The following is a 24,983-nucleotide window of genomic DNA, read 5'->3' as shown; positions in this document are numbered from 1 at the left end:
CGTAAAAAATATGTTTTTAATGAGACTGTCATAAGGTGTCGTCTTTAAGGACGGCACTATTACATTAGTGAGTGAGTATTGTTTAACGCCGCAGTATGTCATTCCCGTGTACATCACAGTGTGTCAAGTTGGAAGAAAAAGCAACTCGTAGCAAAAATAGCTTGATACCAAAAGTTTTATGTTTCAAAAAATGCAGGAAAAGCAATTTTACAAACAAAACAAAACATGGTTTTAGAATATGTTAGATGAACTTAGATGTCTTGTTCCCCATAATATGTTCCTCTAAAGAAATAGCTGGTATGGGTACTGATGGTACCGATGTTTTACATATGACATTGCCTATCTTCACATCTTGCCACGTCAGTTGCTAGGAAAATAAAATTTACATATTACAACCGACGAGATTGGCGTCTTGTGGAAACGATAGATGGTTCGGTTCTTAAAGGTGTGGTTTGGACAACCCACCTTGCACTTATAGCAGGGAAAACAGGTTGATGCATAAAACAAGCATCGATATCACATAGATGGTGTGTTGTGTAGTCTAGTAATGCAGTGTCCCATCATATCGCTGAAAACAGGTGCTTGATTTTCCACAGAGGTACGTATTGTGAATCGCAGTCGTCTCAACAGATAGCTTCATACAACTCACTCACTCATATACCCATCCACTCTCCCACTCACTCACTCACTCACTCACTCATCTTCCCACTCACTCACCCCCACACGCACACTCTCCAATCCTTTTGTGTCATTTGTCTACATTTTAAATTGACACATTGTATGATTGCTATCTATTCTATGTATTCCGTTCACAAACAAAGCAAACACCGGCCTCAGCCATCAGTCAGAAATACGATAAACCACAGGAAAGCCAATATTTAGAGATGATGTGATAAGATTTGTCGCCGTTAACGGGGATGTCGTTGCTCGGCTTAATTTCTCAGCGACGCTGATCTAAGCTATCCAACAGGAAGTACACCCGAGGTCACCGCGCACGCGTAAACTGCATCTGATATTACCGTTGTCTGTTTAATTTTACGGACTGCTTGTAAAACTTCCTTGTGTCACACGTTAGAGGAGAGACTCGGTGACAGTGTGTGCACGTGGTCACGTGGTATGTGGTGAGGAGGCGGGGTGGGGTGGGGGGTTGAGGTAGTGTTGTGGGCTCGTGTCTGGCTCGCGCGGCCCACACGCTTCCGAACGTGGGCACCGTGAGCTTGTCACAGTCACCTTGACCTCCTCTCTACATGGCCTATATCGGGTAGGTGGGGGTGGGGGTGAGGGTGGTTGATTGGTCGTGTAGGGTGTGCGTATTGGGAGGGGTGGGGGGGTGGGGGGGTGGGGGGGGGGGGGGTTCGAGGTATGTTTGGGTGGTATTTTTACATATTTTCTTTCGGAAAACTTGCTCTGTTGCTAAAGGGGTGTTAAGGAAACGATTATCCAAGCAAGGCAAGTTTACAATAGACACACGGCATGGATTGATGGCGAGGTCTGGTGGGGTGAGGAAGGGGGGTGGGGATGGCGAGGTCTGGTGGGGTGAGGAAGGGGGTGGGGGGTGGCGAGGTCTGGTGGGGTGAGGAAGGGGGTGGGGTGGGGATGGCGAGGTCTGGTGGGGTGAGGAAGGGGGTGGGGATGGCGAGGTCTGGTGGGGTGAGGAAGGGGGTGGGGATGGCGAGGTCTGGTAGGGTGAGGAAGGGGGTTGGGGTGGGGATGGCGAGGTCTGGTGGGGTGAGGAAGGGGATGGGGATGACGAGGTCTGGTGGGTTGAGGAAGGACGTGGGGTCGGGGGTATGATGGTGTCCTGATCCTGGTAGTAAATCTCTAGTCGAGGTATGTTTGGGTGGTATTTTTACATATTTTCTTTCGGAAAACTTGCTCTGTTGCTAAAGGGGTGTTAAGGAAACGATTATCCAAGCAAGGCAAGTTTACAATAGACACACGGCATGGATTGATGGCGAGGTCTGGTGGGGTGAGGAAGGGGGGTGGGGATGGCGAGGTCTGGTGGGGTGAGGAAGGGGGTGGGAATTGCGAGGTCTGGTGGGGTGGGGATGGCGAGGTCTGGTGGGTTGAGGAAGGACGTGGGGTCGGGGGTATGATGGTGTCCTGATCCTGGTAGTAAATCTCTAGACGTTTAGTGTCGGGACATCAATATATGATTGTAGTGAAATGTCTACATCACACGCCTTTATCGGAAATTAATTAATCAAAGTTTACGTTTGATAGATTATGAACATAAACCCCATTGCTGTGAATGCGGGTGATGAGATTATATAATGGAGGCGCGGCTCTCTCCCACAGGAATAACCCAATAGGAATATTCATGTGTTTGGCAATGATTCGGGCGGCTGCATATCGGCGAGATAGAGGTGGCTGTAACTTGAAGAACTTTCGATTAAGTGGAGTAAATAAACTCTTGAAATGGAGCATCGGATGAATCAGAATTATATAGGGTTGTCGGGTCACCTGACGGGCTTTGATTCGTCAGTTAACTATTGAGGGTTTATATTTTCTGGTGACGGCAGGTTGCACAAGACGACAGCACGTGAGCACGGGAGTGGATGAGAGTGCGTGACTTTAACTGTTGGGAGGGGTGCTGATGGGTGAGGAGTAGAAAGGTTCTGTAGGGGAGGGGTTTATGCGTGGTGGGGAATTGTTTATGCGATGCTGGTCGAGTGACTTGCATCTGAGGGGAGGGTGGGTTTGCTGTGGGGAGGGATGGATTTGTTGTGGGGTGGGGTGGGGACTAAGAGATTGGGGTTTGCTGTGGGGTTTGGTCGCTGTCAGGCACGAGAGGAGACGGAGCTAGCGTTATTGACAGACAGACACAATGGACAGGAAACTACTTATTGACGACGAAGCATTCATTTAAACTATTGCACACTTCAGACATTTCTCCAAACTCAACAAGTCCTAAGCCTTGCTATAGAGTATAATCTCTTGTACCTGTCATAGAAGCATTTTCTCATAATGTACCCACACGAACTGATTCCATTGAAGATTCATACAGTTTATTTTAACCACGCCTTAAAGGGGCACTACACTCGGGCGGGATGTGGCATTCCACGTGGCAAATCAAAGATTCACCCTGTAACTGTGAGCCCTTGCTCATGTGTTACTTGAGGCTTTCCCCACAAAATGTTTGTTTAACGCCGCACTCGGCAATATTCCAGCTATATGACGACCTATAATTAATCGAGTCTCACCATACATATATAGTGAGGCCCCTTTAACTCGAAGTCGAGATATCAGTAGTTCGAGAAACTGGCATAATGTCATGAAGGACTCTGACATGGCCTCAAAAGAGCATGTAGTGTCGTGAAGAATTTGAACATGACCTTAATAAATGCATAGCGTTCTATTTTAATTCGACCGCCTCCGTGCTCTAGTGATAGAGCGTCCGCCGGAGAGCGGAAGGACGCGTCATACCAATAGACGTTAAAAGATGGTACTTGTTGTTACCCTGTCTGGCGCTTGGGATTAAGGGGCTAAAACGAGGACGGGTCGGCTGGGAGTCAGCATACTGTGTCTGAGTGGGGTATTCATGTTAAACTGCGACATGGTATCAGTGTGCTAGCATCAGGACTAGTTCAAGCAGCCACACACATACACATTCACACACACATACACATATGTCGCTATATAAGTGCAATAATCTTCACCTCACCTGTTTCAATCCAACCGAGTCTGTTAAATAATTGTACTTCTATACAATAGTTTCAAACCTCTACATGTATAAATTCAACCGACAGGTAGTGAGATATCACTAAGAGATACAAGTTTTGAAATATTAATTTATATTTTTACTCCAAAACAGGGAACAAGTGATTACAAAAAGAGGCCAATTTCCTACCAAACGCGCGCAGCAACACGTTATAATGGGGTTATTGTTATCTTCATCACTCTTAAGTGATGCTATCGGGCGATCAGTTCGATCCCTTTCTCCCAACACCATGCGTGAAACAAACGACAATCAGACAGTACACCAGTGTTTCCTCCAGGCCCTCTCCTACTGGAGCCGAGCTGCACCTAAGCCTTCCCACCTGCCCGCCAATCTCCTCACGTGGATTCTCCGCTGAAAAAAAGGCTAAATAATGACCGCGTTGACCGGATGTAAACATCTCGCGCGCCACGTGCTGGTGTGAGGACGGTAACCCCTCGCTCAGCTTGAACAGGACAAGGTTTCTTCATTTTCAAATTCCTTTCATCTTCGATAAAACCGGGTAGTAAATTTGCCTATATCGCCGCAGGAGCAGTCGTAAAACAACCTAACTGAAACCGTCCATGCGACCAGAACATTAAAATCACTCATTCGTGTCGCAGACCGATTCATTTTTATACATCGAGATAATGTGTTCCATGGTAAATGGCCAAGCGGCGGAGAGTCGTTTATGGCCGCTATGGTACAATCGGAATTGGCCCATTGGCTTTATGTCCATGAACACATCAGCAAAAACTGACAAATTGGTAAATTGTTTTTTCTTTGAATGAGTTTGAGTCTATTCGACGCTCTGAGTATGTTTCTGTGATTCCGCTTCCGGTAATTGTTCAATTAGATCCACTTGAAGATACTGAAATTCATTGGCGTACATCGACATGTCACTTTCATGTTTGCTTCCCTAATCGATTTCTTCAAAAGAACAACAACAGCAAAGGTGTTTTTTTTTATTCTTTACGCTTAAAGTTAATGTGAACCTGGTTATAATCTGTTGCGAACATCGCTTTGATGTTCCGTTAGTAAACTGTACATTTAATCACTCGGGTTTAATTGACGACCAGTGATTATGCCGACGTTTCTCTCCACGGGTCCAACTGATAGCTCCAACTGATAGCTCCAGTTGAAAGGTCGAGCTGATCGAGTTTGAATAGTTCCTTTGTACTCTTGTGCTTGTTTCCACAATATAACTGAAATACGGACACGCCATGATGTAACTGAAATATTGACACGCCATGATATAACTGAAATATTGACACGCCATAATATAACTGAAATATTGACACGCCATGATGTAACTGAAATATTGACACGCCATGAATATAACTAAAATCTTGACACGCCATGATATAACTGAAATATTGACACGCCATGATCTAACTGAAATACTGAAACGCCATGATATAACTGAATACTGACACACCATGATATAACTGAAATACTGACACGTCATGAAATAACTGAAATACGGACACGCCATAATGTAACTGAAATACTGACACACAAATATATAACTGAAAACCGACACGCCATGATATAACTGAAATATTGACACGCCATGATATAACTGAAAAACTGACACGCCATCATATAACTGAAATATTGACACGCCATGATATAACTGAAATATTGTCACGCCATGATATAACTGAAATACTGACACGCCACGTTATAACTGAAATGTTGACACACCATGATATAACTGAAATATTGACACGCCATGATGTAAATGAAATATTGACACGCCATGATATAACTGAAAAACTGACACGCCATCATATAACTGAATTATTGACACGCCATCATATAACTGAAATACGGAAACGCCATGATGTAACTGAAATATTGACACGCCATGATATAACTGAAATACTGACACACCATGATATAACTGAAATGTTGACACGCCATGATATAACTGAAATATTGACACGCCATGATGTAACTGAAATGTTGACACGCCATTATATAACTGAAATACTGACACGCCACGATATAAGTGAAAGATTTTAAAAGCGGCGTTAAAAAAGAACAAGAATAGTTTATTATAGCGTCACGTGCTACACACATGAAGATCAAGCGTCATTTCATACTTTGAAAACAAAAATGCGCACCCAGGCATTTTGGCTTTCGAGACACTTTTAAACATGTATATCGTACATGGTAGTTGAAGTAGAGATGATAATGCCGACATCAACACAGGTTGAAATAAATTATAACAAAGTACTCCCTGATTAATACGATTCATCCATGTCACACATACCACGCCACGCCAATGTCATATATACACACCACGCCTATGTCACATATACCACGACACGCCTGTCACATATACCACGACACGCCTATGTCACATATACCACGACACGCCTATGTCACATACACCACGACACGCCTATGTCACACATACCACGACACGCCTATGTCACATATACCACGACACGCCTATGTCACATATACCACGACACGCCTATGTCACATATACCACGACACGCCTGTCACATATACCACGACACGCCTATGTCACACATACCACGACACGCCTATGTCACATATACCACGACACGCCTATGTCAAATATACCACGACACGCCTATGTCACATATACCACGACACGCCTTTGTCACATATACCACGACACGCCTATGGCCACACGGCAACATATACATACACAATTATAGATATTTACTCTCATTCGCGATAAACAAACTCACCTATTCATTCACTCCTTCATGGGGATTACGGGTAGGAATATAGGTCGCAGCAACGTACGCTGGTCGTACCGCGGGGGTTACGGGTAGGAATATAGGTCGCAGCAACGTACGCTGGTCGTACCGCGGGGGTTACGGGTAGGAATATAGGTCGCAGCAACGTACGCTGGTCGTACCGCGGGGGTTACGGGTAGGAATATAGGTCGCAGCAACGTACGCTGGTCGTACCGTGGGGGTTACGGGTAGGAATATAGGTCGCAGCAACGTACGCTGGTCGTACCGTGGGGGTTACGGGTAGGAATATAGGTTCCTAGCGGCGTTAAACATCAAACGCTCACCTACTGTCTCTACATTGCTTGTGGGGGAATCAGAAGGACGCTGGTTCCGTGTAGTGCCCGACGGTGTTCGGGCCTCCGTAATCTACCCGGGATGTTGCTGATGAATGTCAGATACAGATGAGAGTGTAAGCAAGCAGATGAATGTGATCTATCAGTAAGCGTTAAATGGCCTATCCTTCAGGAGTAACGGTAACCCCTATAGTGTGTGAGTGAGTTTGGTGAAACAATTTGAACCGTATTCCAGTTATATAACAGCGTGTCTGCTTAATTTGGGAGGAAAGCCCGAAGCGATGCAGGTGTGAGTATGGTTTTACGCCGCTTTTAGCAATATTGTAGCTATAGCGTGTCTGCTTAATGTGGGAGGAAAGCCCAAAGCGATGCAGGTGTGAGTATGGTTTTACGCCGCTTTTAGCAATATTGAAGCTATAGCACGGGCGACACCCGAAATGGGCTTCACACATTGTACCCATATGAACCCCTGTTTGAGAGTGAGAATGGTTTTACGCCTCTTCTAGCAATATTGTAGCTATAGCGTGTCTGCTTAATGTGGGAGGAAAGCCCGAAGCGATGCAGGTGTGAGTATGGTTTTACGCCGCGTTTAGCAATATTGTAGCTATATCACGGGGGACACCCGAAATGGGCTTCACACATTGTACCTATATGAACCCCTGTTTGAGAAGCCCTCAACCTGGGATAGGGTGCTGACAAAACAAATTTGAGATTCGAACACACGAGCACAGTTTCTTTTGGTACGCCTCAGGGGCCAAGTTCTGCACAGTGAATGCGGCGCCTTAGACAACGATATCGCTTGTGTCCTGAATCTCGATCGCTTCTTCGGGTTTCATTGTGTCACAAGACGATGTCACCTCGTGTTGTGTAACGGTGTGTTGTGCATCAGGGCGTTGTGGGGCGTTGTGGGGCGTCGTGGGGCGTCGTCTCATGTTTGTCCCGCATGAAGGAGGCAATAGAGGCATGCACCGGGTGACCTTGTCACACGCAAAATGCTTTGTGCTTGCGTTTTGCTGAGTTGCAGTTTTTTCAGCGTGGCGATGTGGGAGCATTGTTATGTTTCTGTGCTGTGTAAATGTTGGTTTAGTCTATGTGATGTTAGCGGCGAATGCGTGTGTATAAACGTAGGTTTATTTCTGTTATGAAACGCAACTCTGTTATGCTTGTACGTTGGACATCGTTTTATTTCAACTTTATCACACCGAACGCCGTGTCTAGTCATGCTAAGAAAAGCGATACCCGCCAGCGTAAATGATATACTAGTATAATGAAGGAATATTAATTTTGTTTTTGATATATCCTCACATCAAATCTAAATCAAAGCCATGGTGTTTTTTTATATCAAAAGCCACCTGCATACAATTAGGTGGGACTCAACCCCACACATTAACGGCCCGATCATAAATCTACCATTTCTGCCCGTGTTAATAAATTTGACCTTAAACTAGGAACTGGTCATTGATAGTGTAGGTGGACTTGCGTGCAGGTGGGCGGAGTGAGGTTACATACATTAATCTAACCTAGATATACCTGACTCTTTGATGTCCCCGACTGCCATTGTCACGCCGCCAAGGTTCGCCACTACTCTCGCAATAAAACGATTTGTCTCGCAGTGAGTACGTACCGTCCGAGATCTCATTATGTCAAAATTAAGCCCAGGTTAAGCTCTAAAATGATTTCATTATTAATAACAAAGCGTCCCTGCTGATCGTCCACTGTTTAGCGTTTACTTCCTCATTAACATGGGTTGTAATTAACCTTTGTGTTATTCTTTTGTTTGTCGGTTTGGGATACGCTTTTTTATCACAGATAGAAAAAAAATGTTTTTCTATCAGAGTACCGTATAAGATTTATCTTTGATAGATGGTTTTTATTTGGCTATAAGGGTAGATAACCCTGGATGTTCTTAAATAACGAGATGTAATGGCTGTTAATGAACAAGCACATGTATTTAGATTCTCTCTCTCTCTCTCTTTAATATGATATTAAATTTAATATCGACTTTATTGGGTACAATAACTTTACTAAAAATCTACCTGTGCGTTTCCTTTTTGGAGAGTGTATATTGATACTCAAGAACAACTACCACAGCTTTCTATGAAATCATCGACAGACATAAGTCAGATGTAGTTGATTTAAGTGTATTAGCGTCCTGTCACCAGACTATACTGTTTTCAGACCCAAACCAATCCGTGAAGATCCGGGCTAGAATAGATCTTCAACAACCCATGCTTGTCGTAAGAGGCGACTAACGGGATCGGGTGGTCAGGCTCGCTGATTTAGTTGAGGCATGTCATCGTATCCCATCGTAGCCCATGATGTCAATCACTGGATTGTCTGGATTACAGACCACCGTCATATAGCTGGAATATTTGTGAGTGCGGCGTTAAACAACAAACAAACACTTAGAACCAACCCCTTTGTTTACCGGCACATAGTGCTTCTAATGTCACGATAGATCGGTCAAGTACAGAGGAACTGAAGTGGAGACTCCAAGTAAAAGCCGTACCGACATGCTGCAATATTTGAAATACGTCTTTCACCCTCGTGACTATTAAGATCACTACATCAAGTTCTTAAACGAGCATGGATAATTTGACTATATCGAGTACCGTAATTTAAGTAAAAAATATACACAATTTCCAGCAGTAACCAATGCCTTTTTAAAACCAGCGCACGTGCTAGAGGACTTAACATCATCTGGTAACAGATCCCAGATCTGGGGGGCTTACTCAAAAATCTTGAAAATATTTCTTGTAACAGCATACCATATCTCAATTTAGAATGATTATCCATTTTTATCCGACGCGAAACGACATTACAAAGATATTCTGGAGCAATACTGTTTTTCATTTTATAAAAGAAACATAGTTTCTTGACTTCCCTAGTCTTCTTGAGGGGCTGGGGGGCACGGGTGGACCAGTCGTCTAAGGCGCCGCGATTTGCTGTGCAGAGTTGCGTCCCTTGGGCACGCCAGAAACCTATGATTGTGGGTTTGAATCCCGGTTCGCCCTGATTATGTTTCTAGGTTTGTCAGCACCACACCCGTGGTATGGTTTCACCGAAGTGGTAAACGTCTAAGACCTGCATCACTTCGGGCTTTCCTCCCACTATAAGCTGAAACGCCGTGATATGACTGGAATACTGTTAAAAGCGACGTTAAACCCAACTCACTCACTCACTCTTGAGGGGCTGTAGACCAGATTCTTTATATAACTTATTCTAGCTCACACCACCTGTTGCAAGACATCAAGGTGAAGCTTCTCTGGGAGTAATTCCTGTTGTGTTGTATACTTATCCCATATACTGGAGTTGACATCGAGTACAGGCAAAATAAAAGAGAAATAATCTCTTCTAGCGTTTTCCGGGTGGCGATATTTATAACGCTTAACATAATTACTGATATGATCCTACCTAACATCTTTTAGTTGTATATTTATACGAAAATGACGCCAGTGGATACCGTTCTATCTGTTGAGAAACCTACGGCATTATGTGATAAAAGTCTATTCGACGATAGTAGGTGTACGTTACATAGCTGGAGTTTCGATCGTCTTACGACCCGTGAAGATCCGGGGTAGAATAGGTCTTCAGCAACCCATGCCTGCCGTAAAAGGCGACTATGCTTGTCATAAGAGTCGACTAACGGGATCGGGTGGTCAGGCTCGCTGACTTTGTTGATTTATGTCATCGATCCCAATTGCGTGGATCGATGCTCATGATGTCAATCAATGGTTAATGTGGTCCTGACTCGATTATTTACAGACCGCCGTCATATAGCTGGAATATTGCTGAGTGCGGCGTTAAACAACAAACAAACGATCGTCTTACCCCCAGAGATGGCTTCTTGGAACGATTCCCAGGACAAAGCGTCCGTTCCCAGTTAAAGCGGGCTTCTTTGGATCGGAAACGACTTTATGCTATGTGGAGGTGTCAACAGTGCACATACGTCTATTTTTTATGCATGGTCAGGGTTTGAATATTTGTTATGGCGACGACTCCGGCGTTCTCTCCCAGTCGTTCTGCAGAGTTACGTCCCTTAGCCGCTTCAGACGTGCCCTGATGAAACCAACTGGTCTGTCAGCACGTGTGCGTCGTGGTCGGCGGTGTGACAGTAAAAGTCGCCGTTTTCGACCTGCGACATTTCGGCACACACACACACACACACACACACACACACACACACACACACACACACACACACACACACACACACACACACACACACGCACGCACGCGCACACACACACACACACACTGACGCACACACACACACACACACTGACGCACACACGCACACACACTGACGCACACACGCACGCGCGCACACATACACGCAGACAGACACACACACACACTGACACACATACGCACGCACACAGTGACACACACGCACTTGTTAAACTCACAGAGTGGTATTTAACAGGACGAACGAGGACCACGGAGCGTAATTGTGTGCGTCTGTGAATAGGAGGGGTGGAGTTTTAGGAGAGGTGGCCATGGGTAGATCGAAAGGGTGGAGTGGCAAGTTTCCAGACAGCCAACGGAGCCAACATACGGGCACTTTCGGAGTTGGTCCATTTGAGTACCGCGTGTTGGCTGGATGCTATTGTTTCTGGGTGATCAAAAACTAATTTCATTGTTTTTCTAAACTCCCGTAACTCTTCCCCAAACCCCCTCGAAGGTCCACCCGGCCTTATTCATCAGAAACAAAATCAGATGTTGAAAAAACTTCCCGTTTGAAATCGGAAACCGTCGCAACGATAAAATCAATCTCATTTCTCTCACCATACAAAGCGTCTTAACTGGTCATAATGAATTCGGGTCAAGGGTCATCACGCCACGGATGTTATCAAAAGTAGTGGAAAATTGTCCGTCAACTGACAATACAATTTAGGCCAGGTGTGAAGATCGTCAATTCCCTTCAGCCATAGAGTGGAACTGCCTTGTGTCTTCCTGCACGTGAGTCGCAGAATTAATTAATTTTACTTTTTGCTAATTAGTTGAAAGAGCGTGAGTTTTACACGCGTGCTGGCGGGAAGCGAGAAAACAAGCCCTAACAGCAAGAAGCAGGTGACACTACCCTACCACACCGCCGAAACGTGTACGCCGGTGAAGACATTCACAGTGTCCTGTGAAACAATATCCGTAGGACGTCCGAGCTGAAATAAAAGGTCCGTATTCCGGATGATGCGGGCTACTTTAGTTTAAATATGAAGGGTTGTTTTTTTTCAAATAATCAACATCGATTCATCACTGTATAAATTGCCCGCCAGACAATATTCTTTAACGCGCGGTCTATTATTTCCGTACCAGATAAACATTGTTGTTACAAGCTAATGGAAATCATCCCCTCGAACAAAAAATATTTCCTTTAGTGATCTTCTCAATAGTGCCCACCGTCAGTGGGTGGTCCAAATTAATTAAATAGATGTGACGTCACAAATAAGCACTTCCTTTTCCCTGCGTGATCCAATCGTAGGTTTAGGAAATACCATGTTATATTTCTAGTTTTGAAACTCTCGAAGAGAAGGCGTCAGCGAGGCGTTCTTGTTAAGCGTTATTCGGTTCAAAGCAGGTGCTGCACACATCATGGTGCACCCGACGTCGTAAACAGCGGTGGTTAGAAGGAAGTCAACGAAAATCCGTCAAAACACATGACAACACTTTTGTCTTTTATAGCCATTGGTGACTGTGTATCTTTTAAGATTAAAAGAAATATAGAACGACTTTGTCAACGTATCACATAGAACTATTGTTCCATGGCGGAGGAGAACACGATTTTGATCTTGGTCAGTCATTTGCTTCACAAGCATATCTCCAACAATAACATATCTCCAACAATAACATATCGCCAACAATAACATGTCTCCAACAATAACATATCTCCAACAATAACATATCGCCAACAATAATATATCGCCAACAATAACATATCGCCAACAATAACATATCTCCAACAATAACATATCGCCGTCAATAACATATCTCCAACAATAACATATCTCCAACAATAACATATCGCCAACAATAACATATCGCCAACAATAACATATCTCCAGCAATAATTAACATATCGCCAACAATAACATATCTCCAACAATAACATATCTCCAACAATAACATATCGCCAACAATAACATATCGCCAACAATAACATATCGCCAAAAATAACATATCGTCAACTCAAACAGCTGATTTGATAGAGTTGTACGTGCTGTGTAAGCCCACGTATAGTCACAGTGACTAGTGACGAGAGGTATACGAGGTGTGTGGAGCTCACACATTGACTAGTAACGAGAGGTATAAGAGGTGTCGGGAAGCTCACACAGTGATAGAGGTGTGTGGAGTTCACGCAGTGACTAGAGGTATACGAGGTGTACGGAGCTCACACAGTGACTAGAGGTGTGTGGAGTTCACGCAGTGACTAGAGGTATACGAGGTGTGTGGAGCTCACTCAGTGACTAGAGGTATACGAGGTGTGTGGAGTTCACACAGTGACTAGAGGTATACGAGGTGTGTGGAGTTCACACAGTGACGTGTGACTAGAGGTATACGAGGGGTGTGGATCGAGTTCACACAGTGACTAGAGGTATACGAGGTGTGTGGAGTTCATACAGTGACGTGTGACTAGAGGTATACGAGGTGTGTGGAGTTCACACAGTGACTAGAGGTATACGAGGTATACGAGGTGTGTGGAGTTCACACAGTGACTAGAGGTATACGAGGGGTGTGGAGTTCACACAGTGACTAGAGGTATACGGGGTGTGTGGAGTTCACACAGTGACTTATATGTTGCTATACCTGTTCGTATACATTTGAACTTATTAATTTCATGATGAATTTGCCTCTTAAAGAAAACCACCACACAGCTTCTCCCAAGCATCTATCAACCGAATTATCATCGCGCTGTGCCTCACTGCAGATGAAGAAACTACCTCCGGCGCACTGCATCCTCACTCCAGCAATCCTGCACGTGCTACTGACCTCCATTGGCGTCAATGGTTTATAATGTTCGACCTTGTCATGGGGTTCATGACCTTCGTCATGCCACCTAACGACAAAAATGTTCAAATGTCAGCAGGTTCCCGAATACAACTGTGGCCTTCACCTTCACCTCAGTGGTGTCCCGGATGTACGTATCGACGTCAAAATATAACTCCATGAATTACAGTGACACCACGGTAAGTATTTTTTTTAAAATACATTCGTTTGTTACAAATTTCCGAAAATATCACGTGTCACGTGTCAATCACGGTGTCGAGAAGCTATGATTATTGCCACAGTTACGAGCAATTTAACGATAAAGGTCGACTTAGTGTCAATAGCAGACTAAATTCGGCCTACAGATAGAGTAAACTTATCTCGACCAAAATTAAATTTCATTTAAATTAATCGTCAAAATTTCAAAAAGCTGGCACAGTTATGTTCACAAGTGTTTCCAATGGTATAAGATGCCTGTCACCAACGCCTTGTGTGACATAAGTATAATGCCATGACCACATAGGTCACACTGTCATACACTTACTCGTATGCTACTGTGGTAAATTAATTCATTTGGCGCTGTTGTGACTTGCCCTGTCTGTGGGTGAAATGAGGTTTGACGTCGCGTTCAAGATCGTTTCACTTATATAGCAACGTGAACGCACGTGTGTGTGTCTTTGCGTGCATGTGTGTCTGTGTGTGTATGTATGTGTCTGAGCGTGTGTGTCTGTATGTATGCGCGTGTGTGATTGTACGAGTCCTGGTTTATACCTCTTTTCAGTCTAGTCCACTGAGATACCATGCCGAAGGTTAATGTAATCCCATTGGGACAACACTATACAATCTCCACAAGAAGATCAGAGTAATCCCATTGGGACAACACTATACAATCTCCACAAGAAGATCAGAGTAATCCCATTGGGACAACACTATACAATCTCCACAAGAAGATCAGAGTAATCCCATTGGGACAACACTATACAATCTCCACAAGAAGATCAGAGTAATCCCATTGGAAAAACACTATACAATCTCCACAGGAAGATCAGAGTAATCCCATTGGGACGACACTATACAATCTCCACAAGAAGATCAGAGAAATCCCATTGGGACAACACTATACAATCTCCACAAGAAGATCAGAGTAGTCTCATTAGGACAACACAATACAATCTCCACAAGAAGATCAGAGAAATCCCATTGGGACAACACCATACAATCTCCACAGGAAGATCAGAGTAATCCCTCGGGGACAACAACAAACAATCTCCACAAGAAGATCAGAGTAATCCCATTGGGACAACACTATACAATCTCCACAGGAAGATCAGAATAATCCCATTGGGACAACACTATACAATCTCAGCAGGAAGATCGGAGTAATCCCATTGGGACAACACTATACAATCTCCACAAGAAGATCAGAGAAATCCCATTGGGACGACACTATCAAATCTCCACAAGAAGATCAGAGTAATCCCATTGGGACAACACTATACAATCTCCACAGGAAGATTGGAGTAATCCCATTGGGACAACACTATACAATCTCCACAGGAAGATCAGAGTAATCCCATTGGGACAACACTATACAATCTACCTAAGGAAGATCGGAATTATCCCACTGGGACAACACTATCAAATCTCCACAGGAAAATCGCAGTAATCCCATTGGGACAACACTATACAATATCCGCAGGAAGATCGGAGTTATCCAATTGGCCCAAACTATCAAATCTCCACAGGAAGATCGGAGTAATCCCATTTGGACAACACTATACAATCTCCACAAGAAGATCAGAGAAATCCCATTGGGACGACACTATCAAATCTCCACAGGAAGATCACAGTAATCCCATTGAGACAACACAATACAATCTCCGCAGGAAGATCGGAGTTATCCCATTGAGACAACACTATACAATCTCCACAAGAAGATCAGAGTAATCCCATTGGGACAACAATATACAATCTCCACAAGAAGATCAGAGTAATCCCATTGGGACGACACTATCAAATCTCCACAGGAAGATCACAGTAATCCCATTGAGACAACACAATACAATCTCCGCAGGAAGATCGGAGTTATCCCATTGAGACAACACTATACAATCTCCACAAGAAGATCAGAGTAATCCCATTGGGACAACAATATACAATCTCCACAAGAAGATCAGAGTAATCCCATTGGGACAACACTATACAATCTCCACAGGAAGATCAGAGTAATCCCATTGGGACAACACCATACAATCTCCACAGGAAGATCACAGAAATCCCATTGGGACAAGACTATCAAATCTCCACAGGAAGATCGCAGTAATCCCATTGGGACAACACTATACAATCTCCGCAGAAAAATCGGAGTTATCCCATTGGAACAACACTATACAATCTCCACAAGAAGATCAGAGAAATCCCATTGGGACAACACTATACAATCTCCACAGGAAGATCGGAGTAATCCCATTGGGACAACACTATACAATCTCCACAGGAAGATCAGAGTAATCCCATTGGGACAACACTATACAATCTACCTAAGGAAGATCGGAATTATCCCACTGGGACAACACTATCAAATCTCCACAGGAAAATCGCAGTAATCCCATTGGGACAACACTATACAATATCCGCAGGAAGATCGGAGTTATCCAATTGGCCCAAACTATCAAATCTCCACAGGAAGATCGGAGTAATCCCATTTGGACAACACTATACAATCTCCACAAGAAGATCACAGTAATCCAACTGGGACAACACTATCAAATCTCCACAGGAAGATTGAAGTAATCCCATTGGGACAACACTATACAATCTCCACAGGAAGATCACAGTAATCCCACTGGGACAACACTATACAATCTCCACAGGAAGATCGTCCAAAGACTCCATTATACATCTCTCCAAATCCGACTTGATGAAAGCTATATGTCTTGGCATGGAACTCGAGACGCCTGTTGACACCACAACAATGTACTTATACATTCAGACGAAAGGACAAACTCACGCAGCAGCAGAATGTTCTTGTGTGTGATTCGAACGCCAAAACCTTATTTCCTCCAAGAAATATCTCCACGACTAATATGTCGCTCTACTTAGGTAGTTAGTACCCGGTAAAATGGTTGATACCTGATAAAATGGTTGATACCTGATAAAATGGTTGATACCTGGTGAGATGGTTGGTACCTAGTAAAGTGGTTGGTACCTGGTAAGGTCGTTGATACCTGGTAAGATGGTTGATACCTGGTAAAGTGGTTGATACCTGGTAAGGTCTTTTCATACCTGCTAAAGTGGTTGGTACCTGGTAAGGTCGTTGATACCTGGTAAAGTGCTTGATACCTGGTAAGGTCGTTGGTACCTGGTAAAGTGGTTGATACCTGGTAAGATGGTTGATACCTGGTAAGATGGTTGATACCTGGTAAAGTGGTTGATACCTGGTAAGATGGTTGATGCCTGATTAGGTGGTTGATACCTGGTTAAGTGGTTGATGCCTGGTAAGATGGTTGATACCAGGTAAGGTCGTTGATACCTGGTAAAGTGGTTGGTACCTGGTAAGGTCGTTGATACCTGGTAAAGTGGTTGATACCTGGTAAAGTGGTTGGTACCTGGTAAGATGGTTGATACCTGGTAAGATGGTTGATACCTGGTAAAGTGGTTGATACCTGGTAAGGTGGTTGATACCTGGTAAAGTAGTTGGTACCTGGTACGGTCGTTGATACCTGGTAAAGTGGTTGGTACCTGGTAAGGTCGTTGATACCTGGTAAAGTGGTTGGTACCTGGTAAAGTGGTTGGTACCTGGTAAGGTTGTTGATACCTGGTTAAGTGGTTGGTACCTGGTAAAGTGGTTGATACCTGTAAGATGGTTGATACCTGATAAAATGGTTGGTACCTGGTAAAGTGGTTGATACCTGGTAAGATGGTTGGTACCTGGTAAGGTGGTTGATATACCTGTAAGATGTGTAATAGTCTTCTCTATCGGGATGTCCTTACACATATAGTATGTACCTATATGAACACGGAACGGATGGTCAGGCTCGCTGACCTGGTTGATGCATGGTATCCCTATTTCTCAATCGATGCTCATGATGTCAGTCACTGGATTGTCTGGCTGAGATATTACGGAGTGTGGCATTTAACAACAAACAAACTGGAGATGAACGAGACAATATGTGGTATCTTTACCTGTTGATTCTTGTACAGGCGATGTCAGGGAATAATATTCTCGTAGTTTGATATCCCCTTGAACATCCCTTCTGTGTCGCTTTACCTGAAGAAACAACCTTCAAACCTGTCCTTCTATTCAACACCACCCTGAGAGAGAGAGAGAGAGAGAGAGAGAGAGAGACAGAGAGAGACACAGAGAGACACAGAGAGACACAGAGAGAGAGAGAGGGGGGGTGCAATAATCTTACTTAGTGACAATGAAAGAACGAAGGATCGGGGACGCTTCTGAAGCATCATAGTCACGTTGAAGTATACCATTTAACAAATATAAGATGCTGTGCACACTTTTTTCCATAGCCTTCACCTTCCGCTCTTGGGTCCCTTCACAGACGGCAATGGGCAAACAGTGTAAGGGAGACTACTCCAGATACTTTGCGTTTCCTCTATTCCGTGCCTCCATGTAAATGTATGTTCAAGCCTGCTGGCACCTGGGATGGGTGTTATTCATTTTCACTGTTACAGAGCGATACTAGTTTAATAAACCCAAATAAAATAAATAACATATCTTATCTGGCGGGGCGGTAGTGTAGTCTAGTGGTCAAAGCGTTCGTTCGTCAGGCCGGAGACCCAGGTTCGATTCCCCACAAGGTACACGTGAACCCCAATTCTGGTGTCCCCCACCGTGAAATTGCTGGACTATTGCTTAAAACGGTGAAAAATATACTCACTCACTCACTCACTCACTCACTCACTCACTCACATCTGTCCTCATTGTTGTTGCATGAATATGTCGTCCAGAAAAAGATGGTGCAATCTTTACGCTTCTGAACATTGTAAATCTGCTGCATCACCCCTAACACACAAAATAAAGTCTTTACACTGTAAAGTATAGGAGAATAACCGATACTCACAACTCGAAACTACGGATTGACTTGATTTTTAATTGTTCAGCATTAATGGCAGGGACAGATACTCCGTCAGTCCACGAGGAGGGTATTACCCATCCTCCTATTCCGAGAAAGTACAGAAATACTATGGAACTCACGTAGAGACATCAACGCTGCTACACTATTGCTGGAACGACAACCCAAAACTCACAAAGACCGCAAACACTGAAACCACTCAACCAACTGTTACAATGCTCAGTGAAAATAACTAAATAAGATAGGAACACAGTTCATTACTGTGTCACACAACACGCCGTAATCATTTACATACAATAATACATATACTTGTATATATTAGAAATCTGAATATAGACGGTGAGATATCCGGACAAAATGGCCCATGGGACACATAAAAAAAAATCAATACATAAATAGTTTTAAAAAATAAAATCAATAACTAAAAAGGGCATTAAATACATTAAAACCAATGGCCGGACGTGCTATATAAGAAGACATTGATTCAAATCAACTCAAGGGTCGGACGTGTGCAAATACTGAGGGGAAACCCGTTGCTGATACGATGGGGATACAGATGCGGTAGGAGACTAACTTCGCCGGTGTCCGTGCCCTCAAGGGTTAGCGCATATTTCAGCCAGGAAATAGTGGGAGGGGGAGGGGGTTGACTCTCCATGTACTTGTCTCGCGTTAAAAAAAACAGCTTTTGATACTTTGAATTAAAAGTATACCAGTAATTATGACCCTCCCGAAAATTCAATTGAATATACAGAACAGCAGAAGACTGTTCCCATACATGATTACTACCACCATCTCGACATATGGATGCGACTGGCGTTTCTTTTTCTGTTAAGTTATTTTTTATGACCCCGATGACCCCTTGAGCTGTGTTAATATATTCTTTACTTTTTAACCGGTGAAGGTCCGGGGTAGATTAGGTCTCCAGCAACCCATGCGTGCGTAAAAGGCGACTATGCATGTCGTAAGAGGCGACTAGTCAGGTGATCAGGCTCGCTGACTTGGTTGATGTATGTCATTGTCTCCAAAACAAGGACTGGTCGGTTCGGAGTCAGTATACTGTGTCTGAGTGGGGTATTCATGTTAAACTGTCGCATGGTATCTCAGTGGACTAGCACTATAAATCGGCATCAGTCCGGACTAGTACAAGCAGCCACACACACAAACCTGCATGCACATCGCTATATAAGTGCAATTATCTTGGACGCGACGTTTTACCCTATTTCAACTCGCCACCAACTGCGTGGATCGATGCTCATAATGTCCATCACTGGATTGTCTGGTCCAGACTCGATTATTTACAGACCACCGTCATATAGCTGGAATATTGCTGAGTGCAAACAACAAACAAAACTTTACTGTTTTACAAATCCAGCGCTATGTCGGGGCGAACCAGGATTCGATCCCACAATCGTAGGTTTCTGGCGTGCCCAAGGGACGCAACTCTGCACAGTGAATCGCGGCGCCTTTGGCGACTGGGCCACCCGTGCTCCCCGTTTTATAAGATCCCTCTTTCGATCAGCATGTGTTGCTAGGCGCCTTGTCTTTCTCAGAATCCCACTGGAGCGAACAGGTTCCAATACACATATTGGCTGTTTGCACGTACCCTGGCCTATGTCGGGCTGATAGGGCTAGCCCCCCGGAATATCATGCCCGGGTGCCATCTTTCAACTTTTTACGTATGACGCAGTCAGGGATCGAACCACAAACTTTCCTCTCGCCAGACAGATGCTCTATCCACTAGACCACGCCGGCCGTAAAGGGATAAGGGTACTGACATAGCGGGTTTCTTCGTCTGTGGGTATTTGGAGGCGGCTAACAAAAGGTGGGTAGAGAGGAAATCTAAAAAATTAATTTTGCCCATACGGTCGACCATATGTTTTGCTGTTGTTTATCCATGGGAGGCAACCTTTTGCTGCTGTTTATCCATAGACGGAATGTTTTTGCTGCTGTTTATCCATGGGAGGCAACTCTTTGCTGCTGTTTATCCATGGGAGGCAACTCTTTGCTGCTGTTTATCCATCGAGGGAAACTCTTTGCTGCTGTTTATCCATGGGAGCAACACTTTGCTGCTGTTTATACATGGGAGGCAACTCTTTGCTGCTGTTTATCCATGGGAGGCAACTCTTTGCTGCTGTTTATCCATGGGAGGCAACTCTTTGTTGCTGTTTATCCATCTAGAGAAACTTTTTGCTGTTTGTTATCCATCAAAGGCAACCTTTTGCTGCTGTTTTTCCAAGCAACTGCTATCTGTGTAAAGTGTTTTCTATCAATCGTTGACAACACTTATCCAACACAGACTGTGTACCGACTCATAAACTACATTACACATGAACAATAACCTTGCTCCTCCAATGTATTACACTTCAATTCCATGAAAACACCTGGACCCATTCCTACCATAGCTGTGTTTGGAGTCCAGTTCAAGACACAACACTATAAATACCATACCATCAAGGTAAGTGAGATGAATATCGCGGCCAGGGTCCAGGGTCTGTATCATTATAGAAGGGCGACATCACACTACAGATAACCAAACAGAACCACATGTAACTGTGAAAATAATAGTTTATTTAATAGGCATGTTATGTACTATACAAGAAATGCCATCTCACAACAGAGAAACAAGTCCTCCAGTGATTAGGAAGCTATGGCGTATGAATACAAGGTACAGTGGGCGTATAAACACATATCACAGAAAGTAGTGCGACGGATTGGATTGAAATTTGTGATAACACTGTTTTTGTGAAAGTGACATATATAAGATTGTCAATTATCACTAAAAGCACCTGAAATTCCTTTTACATTTGTAAGGAAATTTACAAGCTACTCCTACATATCATTTGAAACTACTAATATTTAGTACAAAAGATATTTAACACTGAAACAATCTTTGTGAAGTGTGCCTAGAGATGGTTATTGCAGTGGCACGTGTTTCCCTATTTCCAAACAACATCTAAATACGTACTTGTAACAAAATCAACGGAATAAACATTCTTTGGGGAAAACTCTATTATACACAATTGAAAATTTGAGGGCATTTACTAAAACATATCTTCCCTCAAATCTTCCACTGGCATAAACCATCAACAGTGCACTGGTTTTATATTCCACTTTGACAATGTACAATTCAGATCCATTCTAAAAATAGGTCATGATATTAAACCTGCCTCATCAGCATAAAGTTCATCAAGAATACATATTTTGACAAAAAGGATAATCAGTATCTGACATGAACACTTAACAATGCTTAACAGAGTTAACTTTACTCACAGAGGCTAACAGCTGCTTAACTTTAGTTACAGAGGCTTACAGCTGCTTAACTTCACTTACAGAGGCTTACAGCTGCTTAACTTTACTTACAGAGGCTTACAGCTGCTTAACTTTACTTACAGAGGCTAACAGCTGCTTAATTTTACTCACAGAGGTTTACAGCTGCTTAACTTTACTTACAGAGGCTTACAGCTGCTTAACTTTACTTACAGAGGCTTACAGCTGCTTAACTTTACTCACAGAGGCTAACAGCTGCTTAACTTTACTCACAGAGGCTAACAGCTGCTTAACTTTACTTACAGAGGCTAACAGCTGCTTAAGTTTATTTACAGACGTTTAACTTTAATGACAGATGCTTGACTTGGCATCTTGACCAGTCTTAGAAATAGGACAATGTCTCCAGTCTTTGACACAGAATGTCAGGCAGACATGTAGTGCTCCTAGTGTTCACAGCTTGTGTAAGCCTGGTCCTGAAGGACCGTTAATAGATCCCCAGACAACTGTCGGTTTGCTGTGTTAGGTTTTCCCTGCTATGACCAACTACAACAAATGCCATATCCAAAATTCTAAAAACTATCAACACAATCTGAAATCCTCTACATTTTGGCAGCCATTCACCGTTTTTGGCACAAATAAACCCGACTTCCTCATGAGGAGGAGGTCCCAACTAAAACTGTAAACTGTCTAACACTTGTCACAAACACGACATACAGTTTCTCCAGCAATGAACAAACGCATTACTTCTTACGAACAAAAAATAAATTAAAATACATATTTTTACAAGGATATTAACAAATGACTATGGCTTTTATTATGAAATATACAACAAACATTATGAAACATACATTTGCATCTTTCGAAAACTCTTAGTATTAAAAACAGTGCGTTTTCGTTAGTTGACGAATTTAAACATGCAAAAGCAAAACAAGCTTCATGAGGACAGCATCACTTCAAGGAAGATACAGAAGGTGTTAGGAGTTGAATGGTAGAAGTGCAATGTACATAAAAGCAGCATTTCCCATGAATAAAACACTGGATGAACACAAGGAATCTGACTTGTAATTTCAGACATGTGTCAACGTCTCAGATCTAAATCTTCCTCTCACTCAAACCTCAGGCCAAGCTGACTCGGTGAAATCGTTAAACATTAAATGTTGACTGTAACAAATACACCCTGATGTACATTTAAAAAACTTAAACAGTGTCCTGATTAAAAGGAATTATCAACAAAATGTGTCAACTGTACACTTTAAATTACATTACTTCTAAAACAGCGATGGGTTTCATTGATACATGAGTGATTCACATTATTTGTGGATTACTAAAATCAAGTCTTTCCAGCTCAGCGATCTTGACAACAACAAATGTAACTGACAGTCTTAACACTTCAAGTTTCTCATTGTAAAAATATCTCCTCTCATTTTATCCAAACAATTGAGTTTTCTAGTCAGTTCAGTTGAACAACTGGGAAATAATGACTCGTATATTCTAGCACTCATCACATCAATGATGATGAGACGAAGGCAAGAAGTGTCACTTGGCCACGGAAACCTGTAGCATGGTTTCGTTTTGTCAAGGCGTAATTGCCGAATATTTCTCCTGCCATAAAATTTCCGATACTTGCAACAAACGTTGATCATCATTTTATTCCAAATACTGATATCTCACTCAGACATAGTGCAGTAACTCCAAATACTCTCCAGGTCGTCATACACTCAGTGATGAGAGCAGTGACTGCCTCAATCTTGATGGTCAATGACTGCTTCTATATTGATGGCAATGACTGCCTCCATCTTGATGGCAATGACTGCCTCCATCTTTATGGCAAAGACTGCCTCCAGCTTGATGGGCAATGACTGCCTCCATCTTGATGGCTATGACTGCCTCCATCTTGATGGTAATGACTGCCCCTATATTGATGGCTATGACTGCCTCCATCTTGATGGCAATGACTGCCCCAATCTTGATGGTTCAATCTCCGTACTGGATGATGACATGAAGTAGATGTAAAGTGGAATCAGGGTGTAGTCCACAATGACTCTGGTGTTGGCAATGCTGATGTTGTTGATGCTGCCGTTATCTCCAGGCACTTGTCCTGGTGGGACTTGAACCTGGGGAGATGGAAAGGGATTGTGAGTCCTTCAACATTCAAGCAGAGATTTTGCACATTCTAGACACATCCTGCCACATTCAAGAAGAGATTTGGCACATTCTAGAAACATGCTGCAACATTAAAGCAGAGATTGTGCACATTCTAGACACATGCTTCAATATTTAAGCAGAGATTTGGCACATTCTAGACACATGCTTCAATATTCAAGCAGAGATTTTGCACATTCTCAACACTTGCTTCAAAACTAAAGCAGAGATTTTGCACATTCTAGACATATGCTTCCATATTCAAGCACATATTTGGCAAATTCTAGACACTTGCTTCTAAATTAAAGCAGAGATTTGGCACATTCTAGACACATGCTTCAATATTCAAGCAGAGATTTGGTACATTCTAGACACATGCTTCAATATTTAAGCAGAGATTTGGCACATTCTAGACACATGCTTCTAAATTAAAGCAGAGATTTGGCACATTCTAGACACATGCTTCAATATTCAAGCAGAGATTTGGTACATTCTAGACACATGCTTCAATATTCAAGCAGAGATTTTGCACATTCTAGACACTTGCTTCTAAATTAAAGCAGAGATTTGGCACATTCTAGACACATGCTTCAATATTCAAGCAGAGATTTGGCACATTCTAGAGACATGCTTCAATATTCAAGCAGAGATTTGGCACATTCTAGAGGCATGCTTCAATATTCAAGCAGAGATTTTGCACATTCTAGACACATGCTTCAATATTCAAGCA

At 43.1% G+C, this 24,983-nt stretch overlaps 2 protein-coding genes across 4 annotated transcripts in view; both read right to left on the bottom strand.

The window, feature by feature from the left end:
- Positions 1-1,436: 1,436 nt before the first annotated feature.
- On the bottom strand, positions 1,437-13,763 carry LOC139470454 (uncharacterized). The gene is made up of 2 exons (XM_071252860.1): positions 13,758-13,763; positions 1,437-1,883 (listed from the first exon to the last, which is right to left on the bottom strand). Exons 1-2 carry the CDS (start codon positions 13,761-13,763, stop codon positions 1,437-1,439), a joined length of 453 nt encoding a protein of 150 aa, XP_071108961.1.
- A 7,628-nt stretch (positions 13,764-21,391) lies between these two features.
- The window catches only part of LOC139470235 (extracellular matrix-binding protein ebh-like), a 165,602-nt gene continuing 162,010 nt past the window's right edge, over positions 21,392-24,983 (bottom strand). For all 3 annotated transcript variants that reach the window (XM_071252558.1, XM_071252559.1, XM_071252560.1), the window contains 2 exons: positions 24,047-24,225; positions 21,392-23,998 (listed from right to left, as the gene is read on the bottom strand). In XM_071252558.1, coding sequence (XP_071108659.1) covers positions 24,191-24,225 — 35 coding nt within the window. In that variant the 3' untranslated portion in view covers positions 21,392-23,998; positions 24,047-24,190. The remainder of the gene's footprint in view (positions 23,999-24,046; positions 24,226-24,983) is intronic.

Source organism: Haliotis cracherodii, unplaced genomic scaffold (genome assembly GCF_022045235.1).
Source record: "Haliotis cracherodii isolate W230 unplaced genomic scaffold, xgHalCrac1.p SCAF_20, whole genome shotgun sequence".
NCBI classification, from domain to species: Eukaryota; Metazoa; Mollusca; class Gastropoda; order Lepetellida; family Haliotidae; genus Haliotis; species Haliotis cracherodii.
Note: the sequence above shows the minus strand (reverse complement) of the source record. Positions and strands in the feature narration are given on the sequence as shown.